This window comes from Onychomys torridus, chromosome 16 (genome assembly GCF_903995425.1).
Source record: "Onychomys torridus chromosome 16, mOncTor1.1, whole genome shotgun sequence".
Classification (NCBI taxonomy): Eukaryota; Metazoa; Chordata; class Mammalia; order Rodentia; family Cricetidae; genus Onychomys; species Onychomys torridus.
In genome coordinates this window covers 61,124,575-61,149,394 of record NC_050458.1, presented here as the reverse complement: position 1 = coordinate 61,149,394, position 24,820 = coordinate 61,124,575, and the positions used below count along the sequence as shown (strand labels likewise).

The 24,820-nt window shown below is 39.1% G+C and overlaps 1 protein-coding gene across 1 annotated transcript in view; it reads right to left on the bottom strand.

Annotated features, from left to right (window-relative positions):
• Arid2 (AT-rich interaction domain 2) overlaps positions 1 to 24,820 on the bottom strand; it is a 144,856-nt gene that overhangs the window by 52,767 nt on the left and 67,269 nt on the right. The window contains 8 exon segments of the mRNA XM_036207841.1: positions 3,233 to 3,400; positions 4,328 to 4,537; positions 4,620 to 4,716; positions 5,051 to 5,301; positions 5,395 to 5,461; positions 12,676 to 12,743; positions 15,012 to 15,230; positions 21,674 to 21,807. Of these exon segments, the coding sequence (XP_036063734.1) occupies positions 3,233 to 3,400; positions 4,328 to 4,537; positions 4,620 to 4,716; positions 5,051 to 5,301; positions 5,395 to 5,461; positions 12,676 to 12,743; positions 15,012 to 15,230; positions 21,674 to 21,807 (1,214 nt within the window).

Sequence of the window (24,820 nt, the reverse complement as noted above, 5' to 3'; positions counted from 1 at the left end):
GGAAGAAGGAAGGAAACAACAACAAAAAGCAGAGAGCTCGGTTGCCACATGAAGAATAAAAATAAGCTTAATACTTTTTGGATGATTGTTAAAAACTTCGAAGGGTTACAAGTTCTTTCCTTGTCCACTTACTGACATGACCTAGACTGTCAAGTAGTATCTGCAGTGCCAGCTCAGTGGTCACACAGGTGGCCCTGACTAATCTACATGGGTCACAAAACAAAAGCAATCTTGGACCGGGAAAGGGACTGCTTTCGTGATGAGGGAGACAAGGTTGAAGGAACAGGAGGAGAAAAACAAAGCAGGGAGTAATCAGAATAAGTTGAAAATGCAGGAAATTATCATCAATTTAAAAAGAGAGAAAATAAGATTAATTCTGGTTCCAGTTCCATTCTAGCAATAAATAGTACAAATTCACACATATATTACTTTAATGGATTCTGGACACTGAAAATACTTCTGAGCACTTTACTTTGTACTTAATGATTATTTAGAAAAAAAGCCTGTATTTAATTTTGTCTGATGTACTACTTACTACTAAAACTTGTAAAACAAACTTTCAAAAAGAGTTTCATAAAGAAACAAATATTTATCAAGTGTATTTTAAGGCTGGGAACACAGCTAGGTGATTGATAAAGAGACTCCAAGTATAAGCGCAGTACAGTTGGGTAAGGTTCATAAGGCTACTGGGGTGAGGACAAAGTAAAGGAGGGCTGGATACCGGTTCTGATATCATGAAAACATTTCTTTCTGGCAAGGGTGTTAGGACTGAACTTGGGTTGTGCTGCCATGGATGTACTTTGACACTGACCCGTACTCTTAGTCCACACACATTGGAAAAAATGGATTATGGCAATGAAATTCTAATAACTATACAGAATATGGTATTATTTTTAAAAGTCAGCTTAATACCCATCAGGAAAATATACTCTTTGCAACTATTTAAATTATGATGGAATTAAGATGCTGGCCTAAAAGCAGATCAAAGCTTTCAATGATGATGAAGAAAGGGCAAAGTTTCAAGATGATCATGCTATAAGAGAGCAGTATTAAATAAAACTGTAAGAGGAAAAAGTGTCCAACTACAAAGAATAGCCAACTGAATGCTCTCCAGCTCCAAGTTAACTCTTTTGGGTCTTCTAGAGGCCTATTTCCACCTTTGTTAATGAATTCCTACCTAAGTGAATAGCCCACAGATTCTTAATGCTTAACTGAATTCATTAGACAAATGAGAACCAAAGCCTAGATCAGGGGCTGGGTTCATCTGCTGAGGTCAAAAGAAATGCTAAGATTAAAGATCATTCACAAGGCAAAACAGCCCCCGTCACTAAAATGACCTTGAATATAATGTACTCATTGTGACTGACTAAGTATGGTACTCTTTGTAGACACACCTCTCCATGTCCTCATCTGCTTTAACCTCTAGCTGTTCTTTGAGGATGAAAAGACATTTTCTTCACCTTGACTAAAGCTTTCTCAATTATAATTATGGGCTATTTATTTAGAGACAAGCAAGGTCTTACTAAGTAGCCTATTCTGGCCCTGAATTCAGGAGCTTCATGCCTGTCTCCCTAGTGCTGAAATGATAGGGGAGACAACGCCTGGATATTTGCTTGCTGCTTAATATTTACTCCCATGGATACACCAACACTTCCCTTTTTTGCCAATAATGTCCACTTGTTCAGTTCTGGCAGATGGGTTCAATGCACATATACTACAACACTGCCAGATACTTAAGGAGAACACAATGAAAACAATGAAATGTGTAATATGTGTTACATACTTCACATAAACAGGCACACAATTTTAATACTCTGAATTAGAATGGAGAGATAGAAGCCACAACTGAATGTGAGGAGGACCACGTCATCAGCACTAGGAACCAAAGAGACCATGATATTTAGGAAGACGATGTACATTAAAGATAACGATGTGGTTTTCTGTGTGTTTTCTGTCTCTGTCTCACTCTGTAGTTCTGGCTGATCTGAAACTCACTCAGTAGACCAGACTATCCCTGAACTCAGAGATCTGCTTGTCACCATGCCCAGCCCTGCAATAGAGCTTTGGTTTGGGAGCCACAAGGGAGGGTGACAAGGACCTGGGTTTATTGTCTAGGAAAGGAGGCAACAAGAACCAGAGAATGACAGCAACAGGACAAGGGTGGAGAAGGCTCCTGCCTGGAGCAGACACACAAGGCAGCAGCTCCTTCTGACAGATAAGCAAACAACTAGAGAAGTCATTCTGCAGAGCTGGCATGTTAGCTAGCCATAAAGATGACCATCTTCATTCAAACAATGGAAGGAAGGAGAAGTTACCTTGGAGACACCAGATGGCAGGGAAAGTGAAAGATGGATTGCTTTGTCAAATGAACGCAGAGAACTGACCAAACAAACAAGCAACAACAACACCCCAAAACCGATGAATATGATAAAACAAAAAATGATGACTCAGAACAAGCTAGGTTATTAGGTCTGCCCCATAATTAAATATTTCCAAATTAAACAGAACTGAGCCATGGAACATCATGAAGAATGCTCACATATAGGCACATATGCTTCTGTGTATGTTCACGTGCACATACATTACATACATGTCAATTCCTAAGCTTCGGCTGAGCCTAAGGTCTTAGAACTGACATTTAAGAATAATTGGGGGGGGGGGCGTGGGTTGGAGACAGCTCAGCATGAGTTGCTCTTCTGGAGGACTCAGGTTCAATCCCCAGCACTCACATGTAGGTTAGTCATCTGTAACTCCACTCCAAGGGGATCTGACACCCTCTTTTGGGTTCTGCAGGTACTGCACTCACATAGTACACAGACACACATGCATGTAAAACCCTCATACACATAGAAAAACACACCTCCCTCCAAATATTAAGAGGACCAAATATATAATACCCTGATCACTCAAGAGAGCTAGAAGGTAATGCACAATTAACTTTCTCAGGTATATACATATCCCATGAACAAAATCACAAAGAATAAGCACTGACTGTTTATACGTCCCTCATATTTAATTGTGAGTGAATTCGCTTCCCCTATTTTATCTAGTCCTCCCTCTACGCTCACCTTGACCTTGCTATATCTACAATAGAGGCTAGCTATGAAATCACAATTCTTTAGCCAACTGTCCGTAAAACATGACTTTTTGTACTGCACATTTGAATTTACCCTTAGCATGAAATCTCACACACTCACAAGCATACAGAAAAAGAACATATGAAAACACTAACCTGGGCCAGATGCTACATGGGTCTGGGTTTGGACCTGCTCTATAGCCTGTGGCCTAATTTCAGATAAAACTTGGTGATTGGAGCTTGGATGTTCAACGAGTTTCACTGCAGCTAGTGCATCAGGGCCAAACATCTGAATGTCCATAGAAACCAGGCACACTAGCATATCTACGATGAAAGAAAGAAGAGGTGTTAGTTAATAATATTATAAAGTAGTGCCAGTCCACGAATCCTGGTACACCAGAACTACGTGTGAACTATTAAGAAAAGAGAAGCAGCCCAATCTCTAAAGATAATTTAGTATCTCTGAGGTAGAGACTAGACATCTTTATTTCTAAGATGTTTCCAAAGTGATTCTGATACATATCCAGATTTGGGGATCACTGATGGGGAAAGTAATCTTTTAGTTTCTCAGTAACAACATCTTCAAGCTAACTCTTCACTATCTTCGATCTACTAATGCAGAATATGAACATGGCACTCTTCGGTGAGTCTATCTAAACTAACAAGGCTGCAGGGCTGAGCTTGCTGCCCTTTAAGGCAGTGCAACGGTGAGAACGTGCAGAAGCAGAAGAAAGCTTGTCTGTCTCATGTGGCTTCAGTCACTTATAATCATCCCTGACGACAGTTTGCACAGTAAAGTTGTGAAGGAGTAAGGCACAGTGGTGCTGTTAGCTTAGATCTGATTTATAACAAGAATTACTGAGAGGAACACAGACTGCTGACAGCTACAAAATCATGTTTGTTACACAGTAGCTGTTCCTTATCACCTAAAAGGGTAACGTAAAGGGATATGTGTGAGGGGGTAATAACTCTTCAACACTACACAATAAATTCTCAACACCAAAGTTTCCACAGAGTATTGTACTTGTTTTCATCAATAAAGATAATACTTGTGCTGAAGATGTAGCTCATCTGGTAGAGTGTTTGTCTGGCATGCACAAAGCTCTAGGTTTGACCCCCAACACTGCAAGAAATAGGTGGTGGTTCACACCTGTAATGCCAGCACTCGGGAGATGGCTTTGAGGCCAGCCTGGGCTACCCTGTCTCAAACAAGAAAAGAAATTATGATGAAAAGTGTTGGTTCTGTCTTACCTATGCTCTTTTCCACCTTTGCAATTTTTGTGCAGGCGATGTCCCCCATTTCAGTGAGCATGTACAGCACCTCCAGTGTCGAGGTTACAAGCAGCACATCGGGCAGAGTGAGGTGACAGATGATCTCTCTATATGAGTCTTGATCCACATATTCACAAATTAAAACACCATTATCCTCTGCTTTGCAAAGATTTCCCAAAATTTCCATGCCTGCAAAAACACATACGTTTTTGTCTTTGAAATAAATGATAAAGTTTGTTCACATGAAATAATGAAAAAATTGAGTTCTTACCCCTCATCTTTAAAAATCTATCCCTTGACATGAGGCATTTTGTAACAGTATGAAACATCAGATGAGTAGTTTTGAAATCAACAGGGTCCAATAAAAGCTGGTAGAAAGAAAGAACACCATCACTGAGGTATGCTTTTTCCCAAACTATGGAAATTTAATAAAAATGAACAAGACAATGTTGTAATGCTTTTAAAAATGTAAGTGATATGAGAACAGTTATCAGTATCCATTTCAAATGTAGTATCATTTCAAATGTTTCATTTTTTTCCCCATAAAAATATGATGCTTCTCTATACTATCTTTCGGGTACAAATATACATAAGCATTTAAAATCTGGTAAATGTAGGCAGATACAGAATGTAACACTTTAAAATTTGAAAGTAATTGTGGATAAAAAACAAAAGCCATGGTAAGGAAGGCCACATGCTTACCTCAGCTGCAATATTTCCTAACGTGTCAAGGCCTAATTGCCTTAATGAAATAAAATGACTATGTGCAGAGAGTAACAGGAAACGAAGACAGGTGCGATTAGCTGCCAAGAGCTTAACGTTGCCCTCCTCAAAGGAAAGGTTTCGCAAAATCACTGCAATCTGAAGTACCCGCTGTCCTTCAATGTCATTAATGCCCAGCTTCCGAGGTGGATGAAATAAAGATTCCCATATCCATTCTCCTGATGTATCTTCTGCAACAGAAAATACAAATTTCCCTGAAGCTGCTATTTCACTTACTGCTATTCTATTGTGTGTAACAAACTGATGTGTGCCGACTGACTTACCATGAGCCTTGTTTCTGTCAGAAATGAGGTCACGTACTTCACTGTCATCAACAATGTCTTTCCAAAACTGTAATGAGAAATGCTGATGATTTGAAACAAATATTATATTACTTTGCTAAATCGTACATAATGCAAAACTGTATTTCTGTTCTGTTTTTCTCAGTTCCTATGGATATTATTATAACCTATGGATTTAAATCTTTGAAATAATCACTAGCTTTTCACAAAGTTTAACATAAGATCTGTATAGGCCAAGGGTTCTTAATCTGGGTCCATAAAACCTTGAAAGGTATCTGAGAATTTGGATGGGGAAGAAAAATCACACCTTACTATTCACTAAATTAAGTGGAATCCAGAATTTCTTTAGTGGTTTCTTCACCTGTAGGTATCATATAACACCTATAGGTATCACAGTAAGATTAGAAGCACCTGTGATTTGTCACCCCCAGGAATCACACATATTTTCAGACTGTCTTACAACTATGCAGACTGTGGTTTAGGCAGATCAATACATGTAAACTACAGGAGGTGTGGACTTCATCTATCAATTGTATAGTATCACAGCATCCATCTTTACAGGCACTTCTGATACATAGTATACACTGGAGGAGCAGACAGATGTTTAAGTTGTGTTCCAGTGTTTCCAAACTGTCTTTGAATCTTAAGTAAAAAGATAAGAGTCAAAACCTACAAACTGTTAAGACAGTCTTTCAGGCTAAGAACTAATGCCTTTACACGCTCTATCTTACAAAATTCAAATTGGTCAATGCCTGTGACCAGAACGTAAGTCTTAACAGTGGGAGTGGCTCATGTTCCAGTCTAACAGACTGAGATGCACACATCAAGATAACTGGGTTTTAGAAACAAAGTTCTTTTGAGTTTGAGGCTAGTAGTTGAACAAGGGATTCCAGGCTGCACCAGGCCACTAAGGGTCTGCACACACAGAAGTCTTATGGTATTTGGTAACAACGGAAAAGAACTAAGTTATTAAAGAAACATAATGTTCAATAGCCAATGAAAAAAAGAGCCACAGCAAGTACAGTAAATAATGAGGATAACAGATGTGAAAGTCAAAATGATCATGGATAGTAGGTCCAAAGAAATACAACACTAAATATTTTACGAAGAAATAGAAACTAAAAGAAACAAATAGAAATTTTAGAACTCAAAACAATAACTGAGTTTGAGCAACAGGATCTCAGTGGGAGGAAAGTAAGAACAAAGTAGCCTGGGTGATAAGCGAAGGGGGTTTTCTAAATAAACTGAAGTCCTAAGCTGAAGAATGAAGAAGTATTATCTCAAAGAAACTGAAAGTGCAGGAAGGTCACACTTCTTAAAAAGAAAAAGAGAAACAATCAATGCAGATAGACAAAAGGGCAGAGAACTTTAAAATGACAGCAGTGTGTGGAACCCAGAAGATTTAGGGAATAGAAAAGCAATGGAACAAGAGATTTTAGAGGAAATGGTCTCATGGGACTTATGGCCAGATAAAGTAACAGAGCAACTGGTACTGGTGTAACCAACCTCCTATACATCACCATGCATGGGAAGTATTTTCCCAATTGGACAACAGGTAGTACAAGACTATGACTACTGAAATAAGGAATTCTAAGTGGTGGCCCACTGGCCACCCACAGTTCTATTTATACTTTATTTTTGGGCTAAGACATACAAAATGGAAACTCAAGAGATAGTGAATGCTAAGATGAGCAGATTGTTTAGGCTTACCTCAAATCAAGGCAGACAGCATTTGAAAGCCAATCTCTAGGAATGAAGAAGCAATGTAGAAAGGGTGCTTCACAAATCTAGAGAGGGGTACCTGCCTGAGTCTACCACTGAGTACAAAGTTGTACTTCTGTATGGTCAAATCCACACAACAGACAAAAATGTGGAGACAACACAAAACAGATACAGTAGAAAGTTCAGAGAACAGAGGAAATAGGTAAACCTAGCTAACCTAGCTAAATCAACAGAATCCCTACAGAGACTGACCTTGGGTAAGATTAATCCACACATACTATAGCAAGAGTCTTCAGCGCCCCCTAAACTCTATGTATTCAAGACATGGTCCTTACAGAGGTGGTACTGGGAGGCTGCAGAGATTTTTTTTTTTTTTTTTTTTTTTGACCAGGATGGGGTCTAGTAAAAGGTTCTTAAATCATTGTGGGCATGCTCCCAAAGGGAACTGTGGTATCCTGGCTCTTCTGTGTTCATCCTTAGTTCTTGGCCACGAGGGAGTGAATTTGCTTCACCATATAGTCTTATGCAGATATGTTAAATTACCACAGTACCAAGGTGTGGGAGCCCATTTTCAGGTTCTTTGTGGCTTTATCAAGCAAGTCTGCTTAGAGAGGATGATTAGACTACGGGCCTGAGTGCAGGGGTCTGAGATGGTCTGCACTTGGCTGTGCTGGAGGAGGTCTTTTGCTCCACCTCTTAGCATATCTATAAATACCCTGGGGCAGAGACAGTCAGGGCACATTGGAAAAGGTTCCAGGCCCTCTCAAGGCTATCCTGTATTTTCTATCTGTTTATCTTCACACTATAAATCCTTCTGTCTAATATTTCCTGCTGCTCACACTCAAGAAAACTCTGGGAAACTGTGGGGTTGGTGGGTAAGCACCCCACATCAAGGCCATTTGGTCATTGGGATGTCTAAAACTGTAAACTAAAATAACCCTGTTCCTTGCAAGGTTGTTATCTCCAGGGCCTCACACAAGCTAGGCATTCTATTCTACCACAGTTGTACCTGAGGTAGAGACACTGTTGTGGGGATACAAAGCTGACTGTTAACAAAACAAACAAAACCTTGCTGCAACAAAGCTAAAACTAATGCAATTATAGAGATAAACCAACTAAGAGCTAAGAGCCTGTGAGAACTAAGTTAGACTTCTCTAAAAGATACCAAAATGCAGACTTTGTGATGGAATAGGCACAAATATCTGCAGCTAAAAAAATTTACTAGACACAAGAAACTAGGAAACCTGACTCATTATCAAGACCAAAACAAAACCAAAAAGAAAACTCACCACCAACGAAACAAAAAACAATTTCAGTAATACTAGTTCTCAAATAAAAAAGATTAAAGGATAGAAAAGGGCTTAAAAATCTATTTTAACAAATACACTCAAGGATTTAAAAAGAAAAAATGAAAATGATAAGGAAAAAATGGATAATAAAAATAGAACCAAATGAAAACTTTAAAACTGGTCTGGAGAGATGGCTCAGTGGTTAAGAGCACTGGCTGCTCTTGCAGAGGACCCGGGTTCCATTCAAGCATCCATGCAGTGGCTCACAACCGTAATAACTCTGGTCCCCGGGATCTGGCGGCCTCTTCATAGGCAACACACACACACACACACACACACACACACACACACACACACAGACACAGACACACACACAGACACACACACACCATCATCAATATTCATTCCTAGGGTAAGATCCAACAAAACCAAAACAAACTATAAATTCAAGAAGGTACCAGGAATCAGGTAAACTGAAAAATAAATTAACAAAGTTATTTGGTTTCTGGGAACCAAGAAAATCCCCTTCTAAATAAGTGAGAATAGCGAAAGGGAAATGAGGAAATCATTTTAAAATGAATTGTAATAAAACAAGATATCACAAATACGTACTGCAAAGTTAAAACTGCACTTAAAGGGCACTTCTCTGCCTTGAATGTATTACAGTGTATACATCAGGAAACAAACCATTAAGCCTGAACTCGTTAGAAAGGCACAACATACTAAAGTCAAGGAAAACAGCATAAAGAAAGATTATGAACAGTGGAAAATAAATGAAAAGAACAGCAACAGTAGGCTTCATCAAGTCTCCAAACATTTATGTCTGTTTGCACATGATTAGTAATTACACGGCTCCTACTGTGACTGCATGTATAAATAAATACTTTGTGTAACTGAAAATTTTAGCATCAACTTTCCTGAACTAAGAAAATTACCTAATTCTATAGACAGTGGGTATGGTTTTTGGAGGATGAGTAAGAATATGAGATGAAATCTTTGTTTAGTTGTGGACAAGGATTTAGGAATGTAGCTCTATCATGGTAAGAAATTTACAAGCCTAATATTCTCAGTATCTCTGAGGTTTGGGTTTATAAAGCATGCCCTGAGTAAGCTATTCACCACTGGCCTGCTCTTCAGCTTCCACGGCCTTGGTTTCTACTATCTGAGTCAGTGGGCACTAACACAGTGATTTCAGAACAGTATTTGCCTTTAAATGTCTTGTAAATGTAATATGGTAGCATAAATAAATGAAATAAAGAAATACATGGAACAAGGGACTAGCCATTTGAGTCAGTAAGACTTGGCTCACAAGTTTTACTAGGGTTATCAAGTGCGGTGGTTTGAGTAAGAGTGGCCCCCATAGGCTCATAGATTTCAACATTTAGTCATCAGGGAGTGGCACTATTTGAAAGGATTAGAAGGATTAGGAGGTGTGGTCTTATGGGAGGAAGTGTGAGGAAGTGTGGCACTGGGGGTGGGCTTTAAGGTTTGAAAAGCCCATGCCAAGCCCAGAGTCTCTCTCTGCCTGCAGATCAGGATGTAGTTCTCAACTATTGTTCCAGAGTCATGCATGCTGTCATTATACAGAACTAGACCTCTGAAACCATAAGCAAACCCCCAATTAAATGCTCTCTTATTATAGTTGCCTTGGTCATGCGTCTCTTTACTGAAATAGAACAGTGACTAAGAAACCAGGTGTATATGTATTACTTAAACTACATCTAAACTACATAAAGATATTTATATAAAGACATTTAGAGTTGTTTTATGTTTTTTTGGTTTTTTTTTTTTTTTGTTTTTTGAGACAGGGTTTCTCTATGTAGCTCTGTGCCTTTCCTGGAACTCACTCTGTAGCCCAGGCTGGCCTCGAACTCACAGAGATGTGCCTGGCTCTGCCTCCCGAGTGCTGGGATTAAAGGTGTGCGCCACCACCGCCCGGCGATATTTTTAAATATATACATGTTCAAATCATTAAAAGTGAAAAAGAATATAAAAAGATATTAAGTGTATGAATTCCAAAGAATTTTAAAAAATCAAAATTACAAAAAAGAGACCTTAGAAATTTAAAAATGGTCTCTAAAATAAAAGTGTAACCAATAGGTCAAATGACAGACACAACTAGTAAAGGATTAAGTAAGCTGAGAAACAAGTAACAAGCAAAAAACAAAACAAACAAACAAACAAAAAAAACCCCATTGAAACCAGTTAGAGCTAGGATTGCCTTAAATCCAGAACCTACTAGGCAGAGGCAGGGGGATTTCTATGAGCTTTGAGCCTGGTCTATGGAGGGAATTCTAGCCAGCAAAGGCTGCATAACAGATCCTGTCTCAAAAGATAAAACAAACAAAAAGACTCCAAAAGTTCAATTATGGGATCCCAGAAGTCAAGGAAATATATCTTTCACATGGTTCCAAAACATCAAAGAGATGATTCAAATGAGTAAAAAAGTCAGATAAGAAAGGTAGAAAGCAAAAGAGCAACAATAAAATAAAAATACAATTCTATGACTAAAATAATGGTAAAACAAAGATAAAAATGCAGAATTATTTGAACAGTGTCTGAACCAACAGGCCTATTCATTCAGGGTTTTTTTTTTTTTTTTTTTTTTTTTTAAATATGCAAAGAACACAGACTCAGAAGGGAAAGGAGATATGCACGCAATACTAGGGATCAACAGAGCACATGAAAAGCCTGCTTTCCAAGGCTTCAAACTATAATGAAGCATGAAATTAGAGACAGTATAACTTTACAAGTAGGCCTGGAATAATAAAAGACAAGTAAGTATTTTAGAAATATATCGGAATATCTATTTTTAAAATTTTATTTATATACTTTTTAAATATATGAATGTTTTGTCTGCTTATATGCATGTGTGTACCTAGTGTGTACCTAGTGGCCGAGGAAGTCAAAAGAGGGCTCCAGATCCCCTGGAGCTGGAGTTATGGCTGGTTGTGAGACACCCCGTGGTTGCTGGGAATCAAACCCAGATCCTCTACAACAGCAACTAGTGCTTTTAACTGCAGAAACTTCTCTCCAGCTGAGAAATTCAGTGACACATCAAAACTCTAAAGACACCAATCGACAGGACGGGGTCCAGAAACAGACCAGACATATGCAATCACCAAATTCATGAAAAGGTGAAATTGCAATGAGATGAGGAAAGCCACAGCAAGTACAAGGAAATGAACCAATTGGTAACTTACATACAAGTGCTACACAAACTATCCATGTAAATATGAACGGTCATACAGAAAAATTATCATGTATTTGTGACACGAAAGCAGGTAGAATTTTGTAGAAAGGACACACACACAAAGTTAAAGCAAGAATTGGACAAGCTGGACTACACTAATATCTAGTCACCACATACAGCTGAGAGCAGAGGCTCACACCCACATCTCAGTGCTGGGGCCTGGGAGGGGACACAAGGGTGAGGTCAGCCTGCTTTCTACACTAGTTCTAGGAAGGCAGGCTAGAGTAGACTATCAACTAGCCAACCAGTCAGATAAACAAACCTTTCTACCAAAGAATATCTTTAAAAAAAAAGAAAAGCAACAAAGAAGATATTTTCAAAACATATATTTTAAAAGGAACTTTACCAGGGAACATACAGACCACTAAAAATCAGCAATGTTAATAATCTCAATTTAACAATGGACAAAATAAGTGCACTACCCCAAATAAAATTGCCTAAGGTATTTTAATTTTTACCAGTCATCAAGGGGAAAGTAGAAATTAAAACCCAGACAGAGTGACACCATATATTCACAAGAATGGATAAAATCAGAGCCCAACAATATGAAACTCTGACAACAATGAACAAGTGAAACCCTGATTTATTGATGTCGAAAATCATACAATTATTCTGATATCTTATCTGGCAGGATCTAATAACAGAATGTTTGACCCTTGTAATCTACCAATTCTACTTGCAGGTGTATGACCCAATCCATGTACAAAATAAAATTTCCTGAAACTCCAAATCCTTGGAGTGTAAAACTTTAAATATTTTCTGCTTTTATTATATATTTGTCACTTCAGAAATCAAATAAAGAACAAAGGAATTTCATTTCTGTACATTAGAGACCTTAAAGGAGTTTCCATTCGATCACAACTTCTAAACATGCATGTACAAAATTCTGCCAAAGATAAAGTAGTAATATGCAACATGCACACGAAGCCAGCGACCACTGACTCCAAGTTGGCTTGGCTGCGTGCACCCCACGCATCAGCATTTCAGTTTGTGAATTACCTTAACAAAGTCTCTATCAGTCTTCTCTCTCCATTCTTCTCCAAAGACAGTAGAGAATGATCCTAAAGCTAAAAGAATAGTCCAAATGTAATCAATTAATCCTTAATTCTTAATATTATGTAGCTTTGAAAAACAATAAAACTACATTTCAATACATCATGTTTGCTAAAAATCATTTCATAATAAACTGCAGTTCTAGACACTTGTGGACTGTAGTAAATGACAATCTTTTACATACAGCTTCAAACATTTTATGTCTCTACACTAAAAATACACAACTGTAGCCTGGTGATACCTTACTGGTAGAGCACACAGATGAGGCCCTGAATTTGATCCCTAGCAACACAAAACAAAATGCATTTTTTTTTTTAGTGGCTAAAAAGATGGCTTAGATGTCAAGACTATGTTATTGCTTTTCCAGAGGGCCCAAATTTGGTTCTGGGCACCCTTGTAGGCTGGTTCACAACCACCTACAACTCCAGGCCAGGGGAATCTGACTTCTTCTTCTGGCCTCTGTGGACACTGCTTTGTGTGCAACACACACACACACACACACACACACACACACACACACACACACACACCCCTACATATAATTAAACATAACTCTTTAAAAACATGCCCAAATTAAAAAAAGAAAAAAGAAGTTATACACATGGTAAAGAAAAAGTGTCCCAATACAAGCTTCCTTTTGTAGGGAAGCAAACAAAGTAAAGAGCTAAATAGATGCCACTGTTATTGAGTGCCTGGTTTTCCACACTGAAAATCCCCATACTGATTTCAGAAATGATTATATGATTCATACTTTAAAAAACACAGAGCAGCCAGGCGGTGCTGGCGCACACCTTTAATCCCAGCACTTGGGAGGCAGAGCCAGACAAATCTCTGTGAGTTCGAGGCCAGCCTGGTCTACAGAGTGAGATCCTGGACAGGCACCAAAACTACACAGAGAAACACTGTCTCAAAAAAACCAAAAACCCAAACCAAACCAACAAACAAAACATAGAGCAAGACATTTGTTGTAAACAATGCCATTAAAAAAGATAACTTTGTTAAATAGATACATGGGTAGATATGACTACCGTGTGTGTGTGTGTGTGTGTGTGTGTGTGTGTGTGTGTGTGTGTGTGTGTGTGTATGTATGTGTGTGTGTTCTCCACAGTGTCATCCTCACCTTCAACTTTGAATAGGGCCTCCATCCTATATGGCAATGAGCAGCAGCTTCTTTTGCCCCTGCCACCCACCTGCTACAGGAGGACTGGCTGCAGATGTGTACTGCCCTGCACCCACTTGATATGGGTTCTGGGAATCCCAACTCAGGCCCCCCATGTTTGGCAAGTACTTTGTTCACTGAGCCATCTGCCAAGCCCTAAAACCACTCAGGTTGTTAGTGCCTGTATTTATCTTCACAGCTTTTGGAGACAGGGTCTCACTCTGCAGCCATGGCTAAACTTAAGCCGAGAGAGCCAACTGCCTTGGCCTCCACATCAGGAGTGCCACCACGCTCAGATAAAAGCACTGTCTTAGCTGTTGGATGACAGTGTTTGTTAAAATGAACATTCTAGAACACAGAACTACAAGTACAATATGCTTACAGAATGTGAGAAGATACACTGGACATAAGAATGCCATGTCTTCACATATCAAAACTGATCAAGTTACTTCTATGCTATGCATTGTAATTCATTATTACACATATTCCATTCAATGGCTAGATAGTAAGACTTATACTAATACTACTCTGATGTGAAAACAAACATTCTTTACAAAGCTTTTGTTTTAAGGTTTCAAAAATGGGATAAACAACTTCAAATTTCATTCTATATTAAGTGCCGAGTCGAATTTGAAAGAAAATAAAATATCACAACAAAAAAACCCCATGAAAATGAGATGGAAATCTACCAAATTCAGATATTTAAAGTCACAACAAAAATAAAAATAACCTTTGTTCCTTCCTCATATAACTGAAAGTACTTCAAGCAAAGGAAGAAGTTAATTTTTATGTATGCCTACCCTATTTTTAGCTTTCCTCACGTAAAAGAAGTCTATGGGCAAATTCTCAACACTATTAACTAAACAATCCCAAATACAATAGTTTGTTAAGTCTGTAACTTGATACAAATAAAAATACACTAAAAGGAGTTCATTAGCAAATAACTGGCTACTTAAAGGTAAGAATAAAAACCACACATCTCTGAAACACTACAATAAGTTCTCTCACAATCTGCGTGCTCTACATACACACGGCAAATGTGTTTCCCTGACCATTTTCATTTGGAAACCATGAGAAGGCTTTACCCCTCCCAGCAGCACATCTGAAGTTTGTTACGACTTACTGTCATCGAACACCCCAGCATTAGCAAGTAGTAAGGTGATGATTTTGGGGTCCTTCTCCAGCTGCATGGCGTGCTTGCTTTCATTGGATAGCAACGTGCACACATTGATAGCGAAGTCCACCTCGTTTGGGAGTCCAGATAACAGGGAAAGCACCAGTTTATTATAATCATTTGGCGAGTTAAAATCCATAGATAACCCATAACTTTGACGTAGATAATCTAATAAAAAGAAACAAAACAAGAATAAAAACTGTAAATTAGCAATGGATGAGATACCTGTGGTTGTTCTCTTCTGAACATAGCAGATCCACCCCTTCCCTTCTCTGTCTTCAGCCTTAGACTCTATTAAAAGTGTTCAGTTTCCTTGACTTTTCAGGCTTATTGTTTAAAATTACATGTTTAAGTTTTTTTTTTTTTTTTTTTTTTTTTTTTTTTTTTTTTTTGTCCCTCCCACCTCCTGAGACAGGGTTTCTCTGTGTAACAGTCCTGGCTGTCCTGGAACTCACTTTGTAGAACAGGCTGGCCTCGAACTCAGAGATCCGCCTGCCTCTGCCTCCCGAGTGCTGGGATTAAAGACATGTGCCACCACTACCTGGCATATTTTTAAATATTAAAATGTAAAAATACACTTACCTTCTTGAACATCACTGACAAAACCATAGCAAATAATTATTTCATTGGATTTACTGAGATTAACAGTAAAAGCAATAGTTTTAAACATTAGAATCCTAAAATTTAAAAAAAAAAATACATACAGCTCTCTAACCACAACCATAGACATAACAATTCTGCTCTTTTGCTACAGTCCCACATCATTACTATTATACCAATGATCTTGTATTTTGTTCCTTGGTTCTGCTTTATTTTGAAATATCAGATATGTGGAATTACATAACACATAGGCCTTTGTGTTTATTTTCTTTAATTTAACAAAGTACTTTTGAGATCCATATTGACATGTGAATCGGTAATCCATTCCTTTCTAGACATAGTACATCATGCCCAAAGGAAGGGAATGTTTACTGTTTCTAGTTTGGGATATCCACCTACAAATATGGCTGTTGTAAAGATTCCTGTGGAGGACTTCTGGGAGAAACCACCCATATTTGTGGGCTAAATATCTCGAAGTAGAAGTGCTGGGTCAGATGCAAACTGAATGCTTGACTTTCTGAAAACTGCAAAGCCATTTCTCGCAGTGGCTGCAGCACTCTGCACTAGAATTCCTCGCGCTTATATCATTGCCGGCACTTACTGTAAGTATTAAATATCTTGAAGAATCATTTACTCAACATTCCCCCCCAAATTCCCAGTTAGTGAGTAGCTTGTGTTCTTTTTGTGTTTCTCTGGCTGTCCTACAACTAGCTAGTCCTACAACTGTAGACCAGGCTAACCTTGAACTCACAGAGATCCACCTGTCTCTGCCTCCTGAATGCTGGGATTAAAGGCGTGTGCCATAACTGCCCAGCTGGCTTATGTTCTTATTGTTTCAAAGAGAAGTTTTAATTCTGATGAAATTTAATTTGTAAATTTTTATTTTTATGTTTCATGTTTTTGTGACTGAAGAAAAATAACACGATTTTCTGTGAGAGACTTGATTTTAAAACATCCACTTAGTGAAACTTTGAGGGTTAGAAGATAGGAACACAGGGCAAACAGAGTACATATAGTATGTCTGGGCCTTGTCATGGCTGCCAAATATCCTAAGACAATTTTTCAAATAAAGCTATCACTAGTTTAAGAAAATAAGAATTGAAAAATGTTCAGATCAAACATTTCAGAATACTTCAGAACTACTTGGATTCTTTAAAGTGTAAAATAATAGTAACAACAAACTCTAAACCCTCTCTATAAAGCATAAGTAAAAATCTTCTGTTACATATTTAACAAATAAAATAATTTCTGAGGGGTAGGTTTGAGATGTACTCTTAATGTGTTGCCCTGACTGGTTCTGACCCGACACTACTCTTGTTTGAGGCTCCCAAATGCTAAGATTACATGTTTGCTACCATATGTGGCTCAATATCAGCATCTGAACAGATAGATAACTCCTCAATTCTAAAATATTCTAGGAACATCAATAATAATAGAGTTACAAATGACTAAGACACTGTGAAACCACTTCATTGAAATTTTAACATTGAATAATACACAGCAGAGCCCCCAGGGGATGGTTCAGCTGGTCAGTGCTTGTGGCACAAACAGGAGGAGCCAGTTCCCAGCATCAAAACAAAACAGCCATGGTGTCGTATGACTGCAATCCTGCACTGTGAAGGCAGAGACAAGAGGGTCCATGAGCTTGCTGGCCAGCTAGTCTTGCTCACTATGAGCTCAGGTTCAGTCAGAAATCCTGTCTCAAAAATCAAGGTGGAAAGAGACTAAGGAAAACACCCAGTGACAACTTCTGGCCTAGACTCACACACGAGCTTATTTTTTTTTTATCATTTTGATGAATGGAATTTCTCAAATACCTTGAAGAGTAGACAAATATCTAGGGTTGCAGGAGCAGATTTTGATGTTTCTATATTGCAACAGTTACTGATGATGACAAGTCAAGTCACACATTCTCTGAAAGGAAATAAACCTGGAACTCACTGTCAAACATCTGTCACACTTCCTTAAGTTAATATAATCTTGGAGTTATTTGTTACTGAAGAATAAGAATCTACACATTTTTACCAATTAACTTTGCTAACTATACAACAGACTAATACAAAGTATCTTTTAATCCTATTATGTTTGGTAAAGATTCCTAAAGAGAATGTATGACAAAATAAAGGACATTAGAGCCAGAAGGGGGCTGGCAAGATGGCTCAGCAGGTAGAAAAGTTCTTATTACCAAGCCTGATGACCTGAGTTTGCATTACTGGATTGCACGTCACAGAGAGAAATGACTGTCTCAGATATCATCTAACCTCCACATCTGCCATGGCAAACCCCTTTCAAGGACAGATAGACAGAAGAGAAAATGAGTGGTGCACATCCATAACCCTAAGTCCCTGGAACTCCGGGACAGAAGGCCTATTTCAGCCCATGTGTTTAAAACCAACCCAGGCAACTACTAAAATGTCATGTCGTTGACAAACAATACTCCGCAGGTCTTCAAGTCTTCCTCCCCTTGTCCAACGAGCTATGTTGTTTCGGAATGAGAGTGGCGATTCATTTTTAAGAATCTTGATTTAAAATCTACTGAAGTGCATCACTGTTAACAAATTAAATTTGAGGCAACCAATTCTTTGCTTTCAATTTAGAGAAAAGCGGGGACTCCTTCTAGCAGGTTGTTTATGACTCTTGCAGGGATTCTGTGGAATATTCTTCCTATTAACGTTGGCAGTGACTATAATTACAGTCCAAATGTCTGTTAGATTATAGAACATTTAATCAACAATCAATGTAACACTGACTCGCTCTAAAACAGTAGTCCTATAATTTTAATGAGTTGTCATCTGTACATTTTCACACACACTACGGTTAGAAAAGAGCTGGGTGTGCAGTCAGTGAACACTTGTCTAACACTCAGAAAGCCCTTCCTGGGTTTGCTCCTTAGCAACCTTCACCCACATAAAACTTAAAAATCTATGCATAAGTTAAACAAAAATATTGATATCAGGGGTTTGGGGATTTAGCTCAGTGGTAGAGCACTTGACTAGCAAGCACAAGGCATTGGGTTTGATACTCAGCTCCAAAAAAAAAAAAAAAATTGATATCAGTGTTAAATAATCCAAATGCTCAAAACAGAAACTTCTCAACATTTTCTACAATTTAAAGAGACTGAGAGAAAAGTCAATAACCTCTGGAAATTCAGACACCCATTTCCTTAATGAATGATAGTCATATATGGGTATGCATGTGGCAAGTGGAGGCCTGAGGCTGATGTTAAGAATCTCCTCCATCGTTCTCTACCTTAGTCATCCAGAAGAGTCTTTCAATCAAACCCAGAGCTTGTCCCCAGGGCTAGAGAGCCCATCTCTGTCTCCCAATGCTGGGATTGTAGGTGGCTATCATGCACTTATGTGGGTTTCTGGGGATCCAAACTCTGGCCTTCCTGGTTGTATGGCAAGCACTTTAACCACCGAGTCATCTTCCTACCCAATTACATTTTAAGAGAAGGCCTTGTTATATAGCACAGACAGGCTTCCAACTCAGTGTCATCCTGACTTGGCCTGCTGGAGTTCTGGTATGTGCTAGCACATCTGGGATTGATTATAAACACTGGAAAAGCGATCCAGGCCTTCTCCTATATTGAGCAAATACTCTGTCCTTGAGTACTTTATTTAGGCCTTAGCCCTAAATAAAATTTTTGAAACAGTCTTAATTAATCATTAGGTAATTCCATTTTGGAATATATTTTTCACACACACACACACACACACACACACACACACACACACACACACACACTGAAACAAAAACATAATGGAGTTTACTCAACTTTCCTGACAACGTAAAGAGAATCATCAGTGAAGGGCTTTATCATCATGAAGTTGCAATATCTCTTTCGATAAAAACAAAAAGCACTGTAGAAATCCTAAACGTTGCTCTGAAGCACCACCTCTTTTCAGTGTTCAAAGTTCTTCATTCCTTGCTTCCTAAGAATCCCTCTGTCAACTATGATACAACTAAGGCACAACTATCCAGATTCCCATTACAATAAAGCAGATACTGCTGTGGAATATTCCTTTACATTGTGTGAAGATGTGTCACTGTGACTGGTTTAATAAAAAGCTAAATGACTAACAGCCAGGCTAGAGGTACAGGTGGGACTTCTAGACAGAGAGAGCGTTGGGAAGAAGAAAGGCAGAGTCGCCAGCCAGACATGGAATAACTAGGATGGGCATAATGGAGATGAGTAAAAAGTGTGTGGAAGAACATAGATTTAAAAATATGGGTTAATTTAAGATAGAAAGCTAGTTAGAAACAAGCCTAAGCTAAGGCTGAGCTTTCATAATTAATAAGAAGTCTCTGTTTGGCTATCTGGGAACTGATAGGCAGGATAGAGAAAGACTGGTTACAAGATACACTGTATCAAAACACTAGATGTTCTAACAGGTGGATGAGGCTTCCGTTTCCACAGTATGTAGTTTAGCTACTGCTGCAGGTTTCTGAGCACATCTCGCTCCACTAGAGTTTTAGCACAGGCTTCCAAAGATGCCAAAGAACACTTCACTCCTTTCTTAACGCTAAAATGTTTTAGAAAAAGAAAGCTAATCCATGTTAATTAGACAGATCGAGGGAATATAATTTAAACAAGTAGATAGCAGGGTGTGGTGACACACTGCTGTAATCTAACACTCAGGAGACTGAGGGAGGAGGATCCTAAGTTCAAGTCAAGCAGGCTGCAGGGCAAACCCTGTCTCAAAAACAAAGCAACAAGAAAGAGACTGCCTCAGTTTGCTTCCTTTTACCATGTTCAAACACCATGACCCAAAGCACTCTGGGGAGGAAAGGGTTTATCTCAGCTTACAGCTTGCAACTCCTCATCAGTGACATGAGGGCGGGCGGCGGAAGGCAGGACTCACAGTGCATTTAGGGCTTGCTTTGCATTGCCAGCTCCTCCCTCATCTCTGTTATTTATAAAGGCACACAAGGGCGAGGCCTCTTCCAACAGAAATCATAGATATTAAGAAGAAACTCTATTTCTTCAGTTATTACTCATTGGGGAAGAAATACAGACAAAACCAACATGAAAGAAACTTTGGAAATAGATGTGAAAATAAAATGTAAGAACTGTACCAGTGCACAAGGAGACAGACTAAATCAAAGGGCTGCCCATTAGAGATTGACACTGGTACCAATGCCTAACTGCAGTAAATGAATACAACTGCATTTTTTTGGTAAAGAACACAATCTTGGTAAGTATCCCTTGCTTTGTGTAGGCCAAATGCTAAGCACACTGATCCACATGTCTCCAGCTCATCTCCCAGAACTGAAAACTAGAGCCTCCGTCACCTCTATTCCAATCTCTTTATCAGACTTTCAAGATAATTATTTCCTAATCTAGTGCATCTCTTTGTAGCTACAGAATGTTTTTTATAATGACACCACTTGAATGAAAAAATCCTCTACTATTGTATTAAGAAGTTATAGAATAATTCAGAGCATTCCTGACATTGTAGTGCATACTACAGCAATTGTAGGAAATACAGCAGAGTTTATAGAAAGATTCTTGCCTTCCCTCACACCGGCTGCTTCCCTCCATTCCTCTGAGCCCAGATTTATCTTAACTAGTTTAGCTTCTCCAATCTTCCTTGTTGTTGTTTTGGGTTGTTTGTTGTTTTCTGAGACAGGGTTTCTTTGTGTAGCCCTGGCTGTCCTTGAAGTCAGAGGACCGCCTGCCTCTGCGTGGGCCACAACTGCCTGGCAAACTTCTCTAATTTTAAATGGACCTTTCTCTTCTCATTTTGGTGGCTAAAATCAGGATAAACTAATGCTCAGCTAATAAGGAAAATTGTTTATAATCAATTAGAAATTTTACTTGAAACTACTCTGAAACTTCCTTCTGTCATCTGTGAAGCAAAGGGCTCTAATACCAAGCTGTGACAGTGCCATTTCTCTAACGCCTTACACATGCACGTGTGCAAAGTACGGACTAACTCAGTGGACGATCTCTATTTCCCAATTCAAACCTCTGGGCCTATGCCCAGCTAATTTCATGAGATATTTACCTGACACACTGTGTTGCTGGTAATTGTAGGAAGATGGGATTGCACCAATAGGAAGCTGTGGCTTTGGATTGCCTGGTGGTACCTCATCATCATCTTCCCCAAAATGATGAACTTTCTCGTACTTTTCTAGATAACTGAAAGAGAAAAACATCAGAGCAAAAAAATGTTTAAATATGTATATGTACTATTTTTAAATTTCTACCACATATTTCTTTTTTGGATACCTAAGTATACCTAAGTACCACTCACAACCATAACAGTGACCTCAGCTCATCAGGAATACTATGGTAAACTCAATGCAAGTTAAAATAGTTTTTCTCTTTACAGAAAGGACATTACAATTCCATAAATAAAGTTATTTTAGCAAAATACAACTATCTGTCAGTAAATAGCAGTACCCTTTATGTATTGCTTTTATCAAGTTATAGTCACCCCAACAGCTGCTCTCAGATCTTAAGGTGGCGACATTATGAGCAAGGCCGCCATGACCAAAGACAGTGGAACAGGTTGGCTGGAGGACAAATATGCTGACTAGTTATATGTTGACTTGACACAAGCTAATGTTATCTGAGAAGAGGGAACCTCAATTAAGAAAATGCCTCTATACGATCAGGCTGTAGTAGTGACTGATGGGCGAGGACTCAGCCTATTGTAGGTGGTGCCATCCTGGGCTGGTAGTCCTGGGTTCTCTAAGAAAGCAGGCTGAGCAAGCCATGAGGAGCAAGCCAGTAAACAGCACCCCTCCATGGCTTCTGCCATCAGTTCCTTCCCTGTTTGAGTTCCTGTCCTGACTTACTTCACTGATGAATAATGTTATGAGGAAGTGTAAGACAAATAAACCCTTTCTTCTCCCAGGAACCTCCCAAGAAAGGATAAATAATGTTGGAGTAATTGAAAGACAAACTCTAGGAGTTAACAGACACAGACATGCTAAGCCCTAGCTCCACTACTTTTGATAAAAAAGGGAATTCAGCTGACTGAGTTTCAGGGGTTTTTAGTAAGAGCAATGAGCACACTACCAAATGTACATGCATGTGGACACGGACATGGACACACACACACACACACACACACACACACATACACACACACACACACAAAGCAAGACACTAGAAGTTGACAAGACTTCCATACTTATACCAAGAGAGTCCAAGCAGACATATACAGAGACACCTGCACATCCATTTATTGTAACATGTTATAAGACTAACCTAGTGCCCAACAACAGAGGATGAATAAAGAAAATATGGTAAGCAATCAGAGTTCCATCCTCAGCATGCTAAGAAGCACACGTGTATGATCAATAGAATGGAGAACATTTTCTTCTTCTTCTCCCTGACATTATTTATACAGTTAACACTGCTCAAACAAGTATATTTTGAGCTCCTACAGTAATCTGCTTGGTCTGGTACATATTCAACTCAAAGCTACAGAATCCAGATGGCAACAACTGATGAGGCAAACAAAGAGAACCAAGGTCAGATCACTGACATCTTTCTATGCTTTGACTTGGCACTGGTTTACTACAGGACAGTACTTTACACCACACATGTTCGTGGCCTGAAGGAAAGTGTGAGCTATAATAACAAGCATGGTGGTTTGAATATGACCATGTGGTTTTCTGAGCAATGTGGAAAACTTTGGGACTTTGGTTTGAATGCTGTAAACGGAGCTTAGTGGGACATCCTAGTAAGAGCTTGGAAGACAGTAGTGCCGAGGGCAGTGCGGACTGTGGAGGCCTGACTCAAGATGTCACAGGGGAACAGTATTAACATCTGGGCTAGAGACTGTTCTCCTAATATTCTGGCAAAGAATATGGCTGCTTTATAGCCCTCGTCCTAAGAATTTACCTGAGATTAAGATGAAAAGTAATAGACTGATTTCTTTGGCAGAGATCTCAAGACAAACATATATTGACAATGTGGTATGGCTATTAGTAATCACTCTTAAGCAGATATACAGTAAAAAAGAGCAAGTGTATGTCTTAGCTATTTTTCTATTGGTGTGAAAAGACACAATGACCAAGACAACTTTTAAAATAAAGAGTTTATTGGCACTTACAGTTTCAAAGGGTGAGTCCATGACTATCATGGTGGGAAGCATGGCAGCAGACAGGCATGGGCTAGAGCAGTTACTGAGTGCTTATATCCTTATCACAAGCAGGGGGAAGAGAGAGAGAGAGCTAACTAGGAATGGTACGGGTTTTTGAAATCTCAAGGCCCAGCTCCCGGTGACACACCTCTTCCAATAAGGCCACACCTTTCTAATCCTTTCTAAACAGTTCCACCAACTGGAGACTAAATATGCAAATATATGAGCCTATATGGCAAAAAAAACAAAAGACAGTTTGAAGAGATAACAAGCACCATGAAATTTAATGGTGGTGCCACTGCTTATGCTGAAAGAGATAAGGAAATTAAGGAGAGGCCCGATCTTAACTGGAATAAAGAGAAGGTGCCCCTAGCCCAAGACAACACCTAGCCAGCTTCCAACTTGAGAAAAGAAAAAGACCTCTGGAATTTCTTGCTCCTAAAAAGCAACAATGAAGGAAAGCCACTGCAAATGTGATTCAAGGAGGGGGAAGCCAGGCTTCATACTAAGTGGGGAGCCAAACTTGGCAGTATTGGCCATGCATTTCTGACTTTAGAGTCATGAAACATACATGAGTAAAGGGTTGTGGAATCTTCCTCCATAGCAGAGGAGAGCCACTGAGGTTAGGCATATGTCAGGGCAGTTCCTGCATGGAGGTTCTGAGAGGTCATTACATGAAACTCTGAAAATGAAGACCTCAAAATGTTAACGAAGCCAGAGCTGTAGAATATTTGCCAAGGAGAGCTGCAGACAGGGAACAGGGTGAGCCTAGTTGAGAGAAGCAGGCCGTAAGCAGCAAAGCTGGAAGGGACATTGGACATGGAGACGTAGTATTTAGTTTTCCCTGCTGAGTTTTGGGCTTGCTTTAGTTCATTAGTTCCTTATTAAACCCATATTCCTCCCTTCTGGAATGGATAATGTATATTCAGTGCCAATACACATTGCAAGTGCATTTGCTTTTTGATTTTACAGGGGTTTAGAACTGAGAGAATGCCTTGAGACTCAGTAGAGGCTTTGAACTTTGGAGTTTTAAACAGTGCTGAGACTGAAAAATAG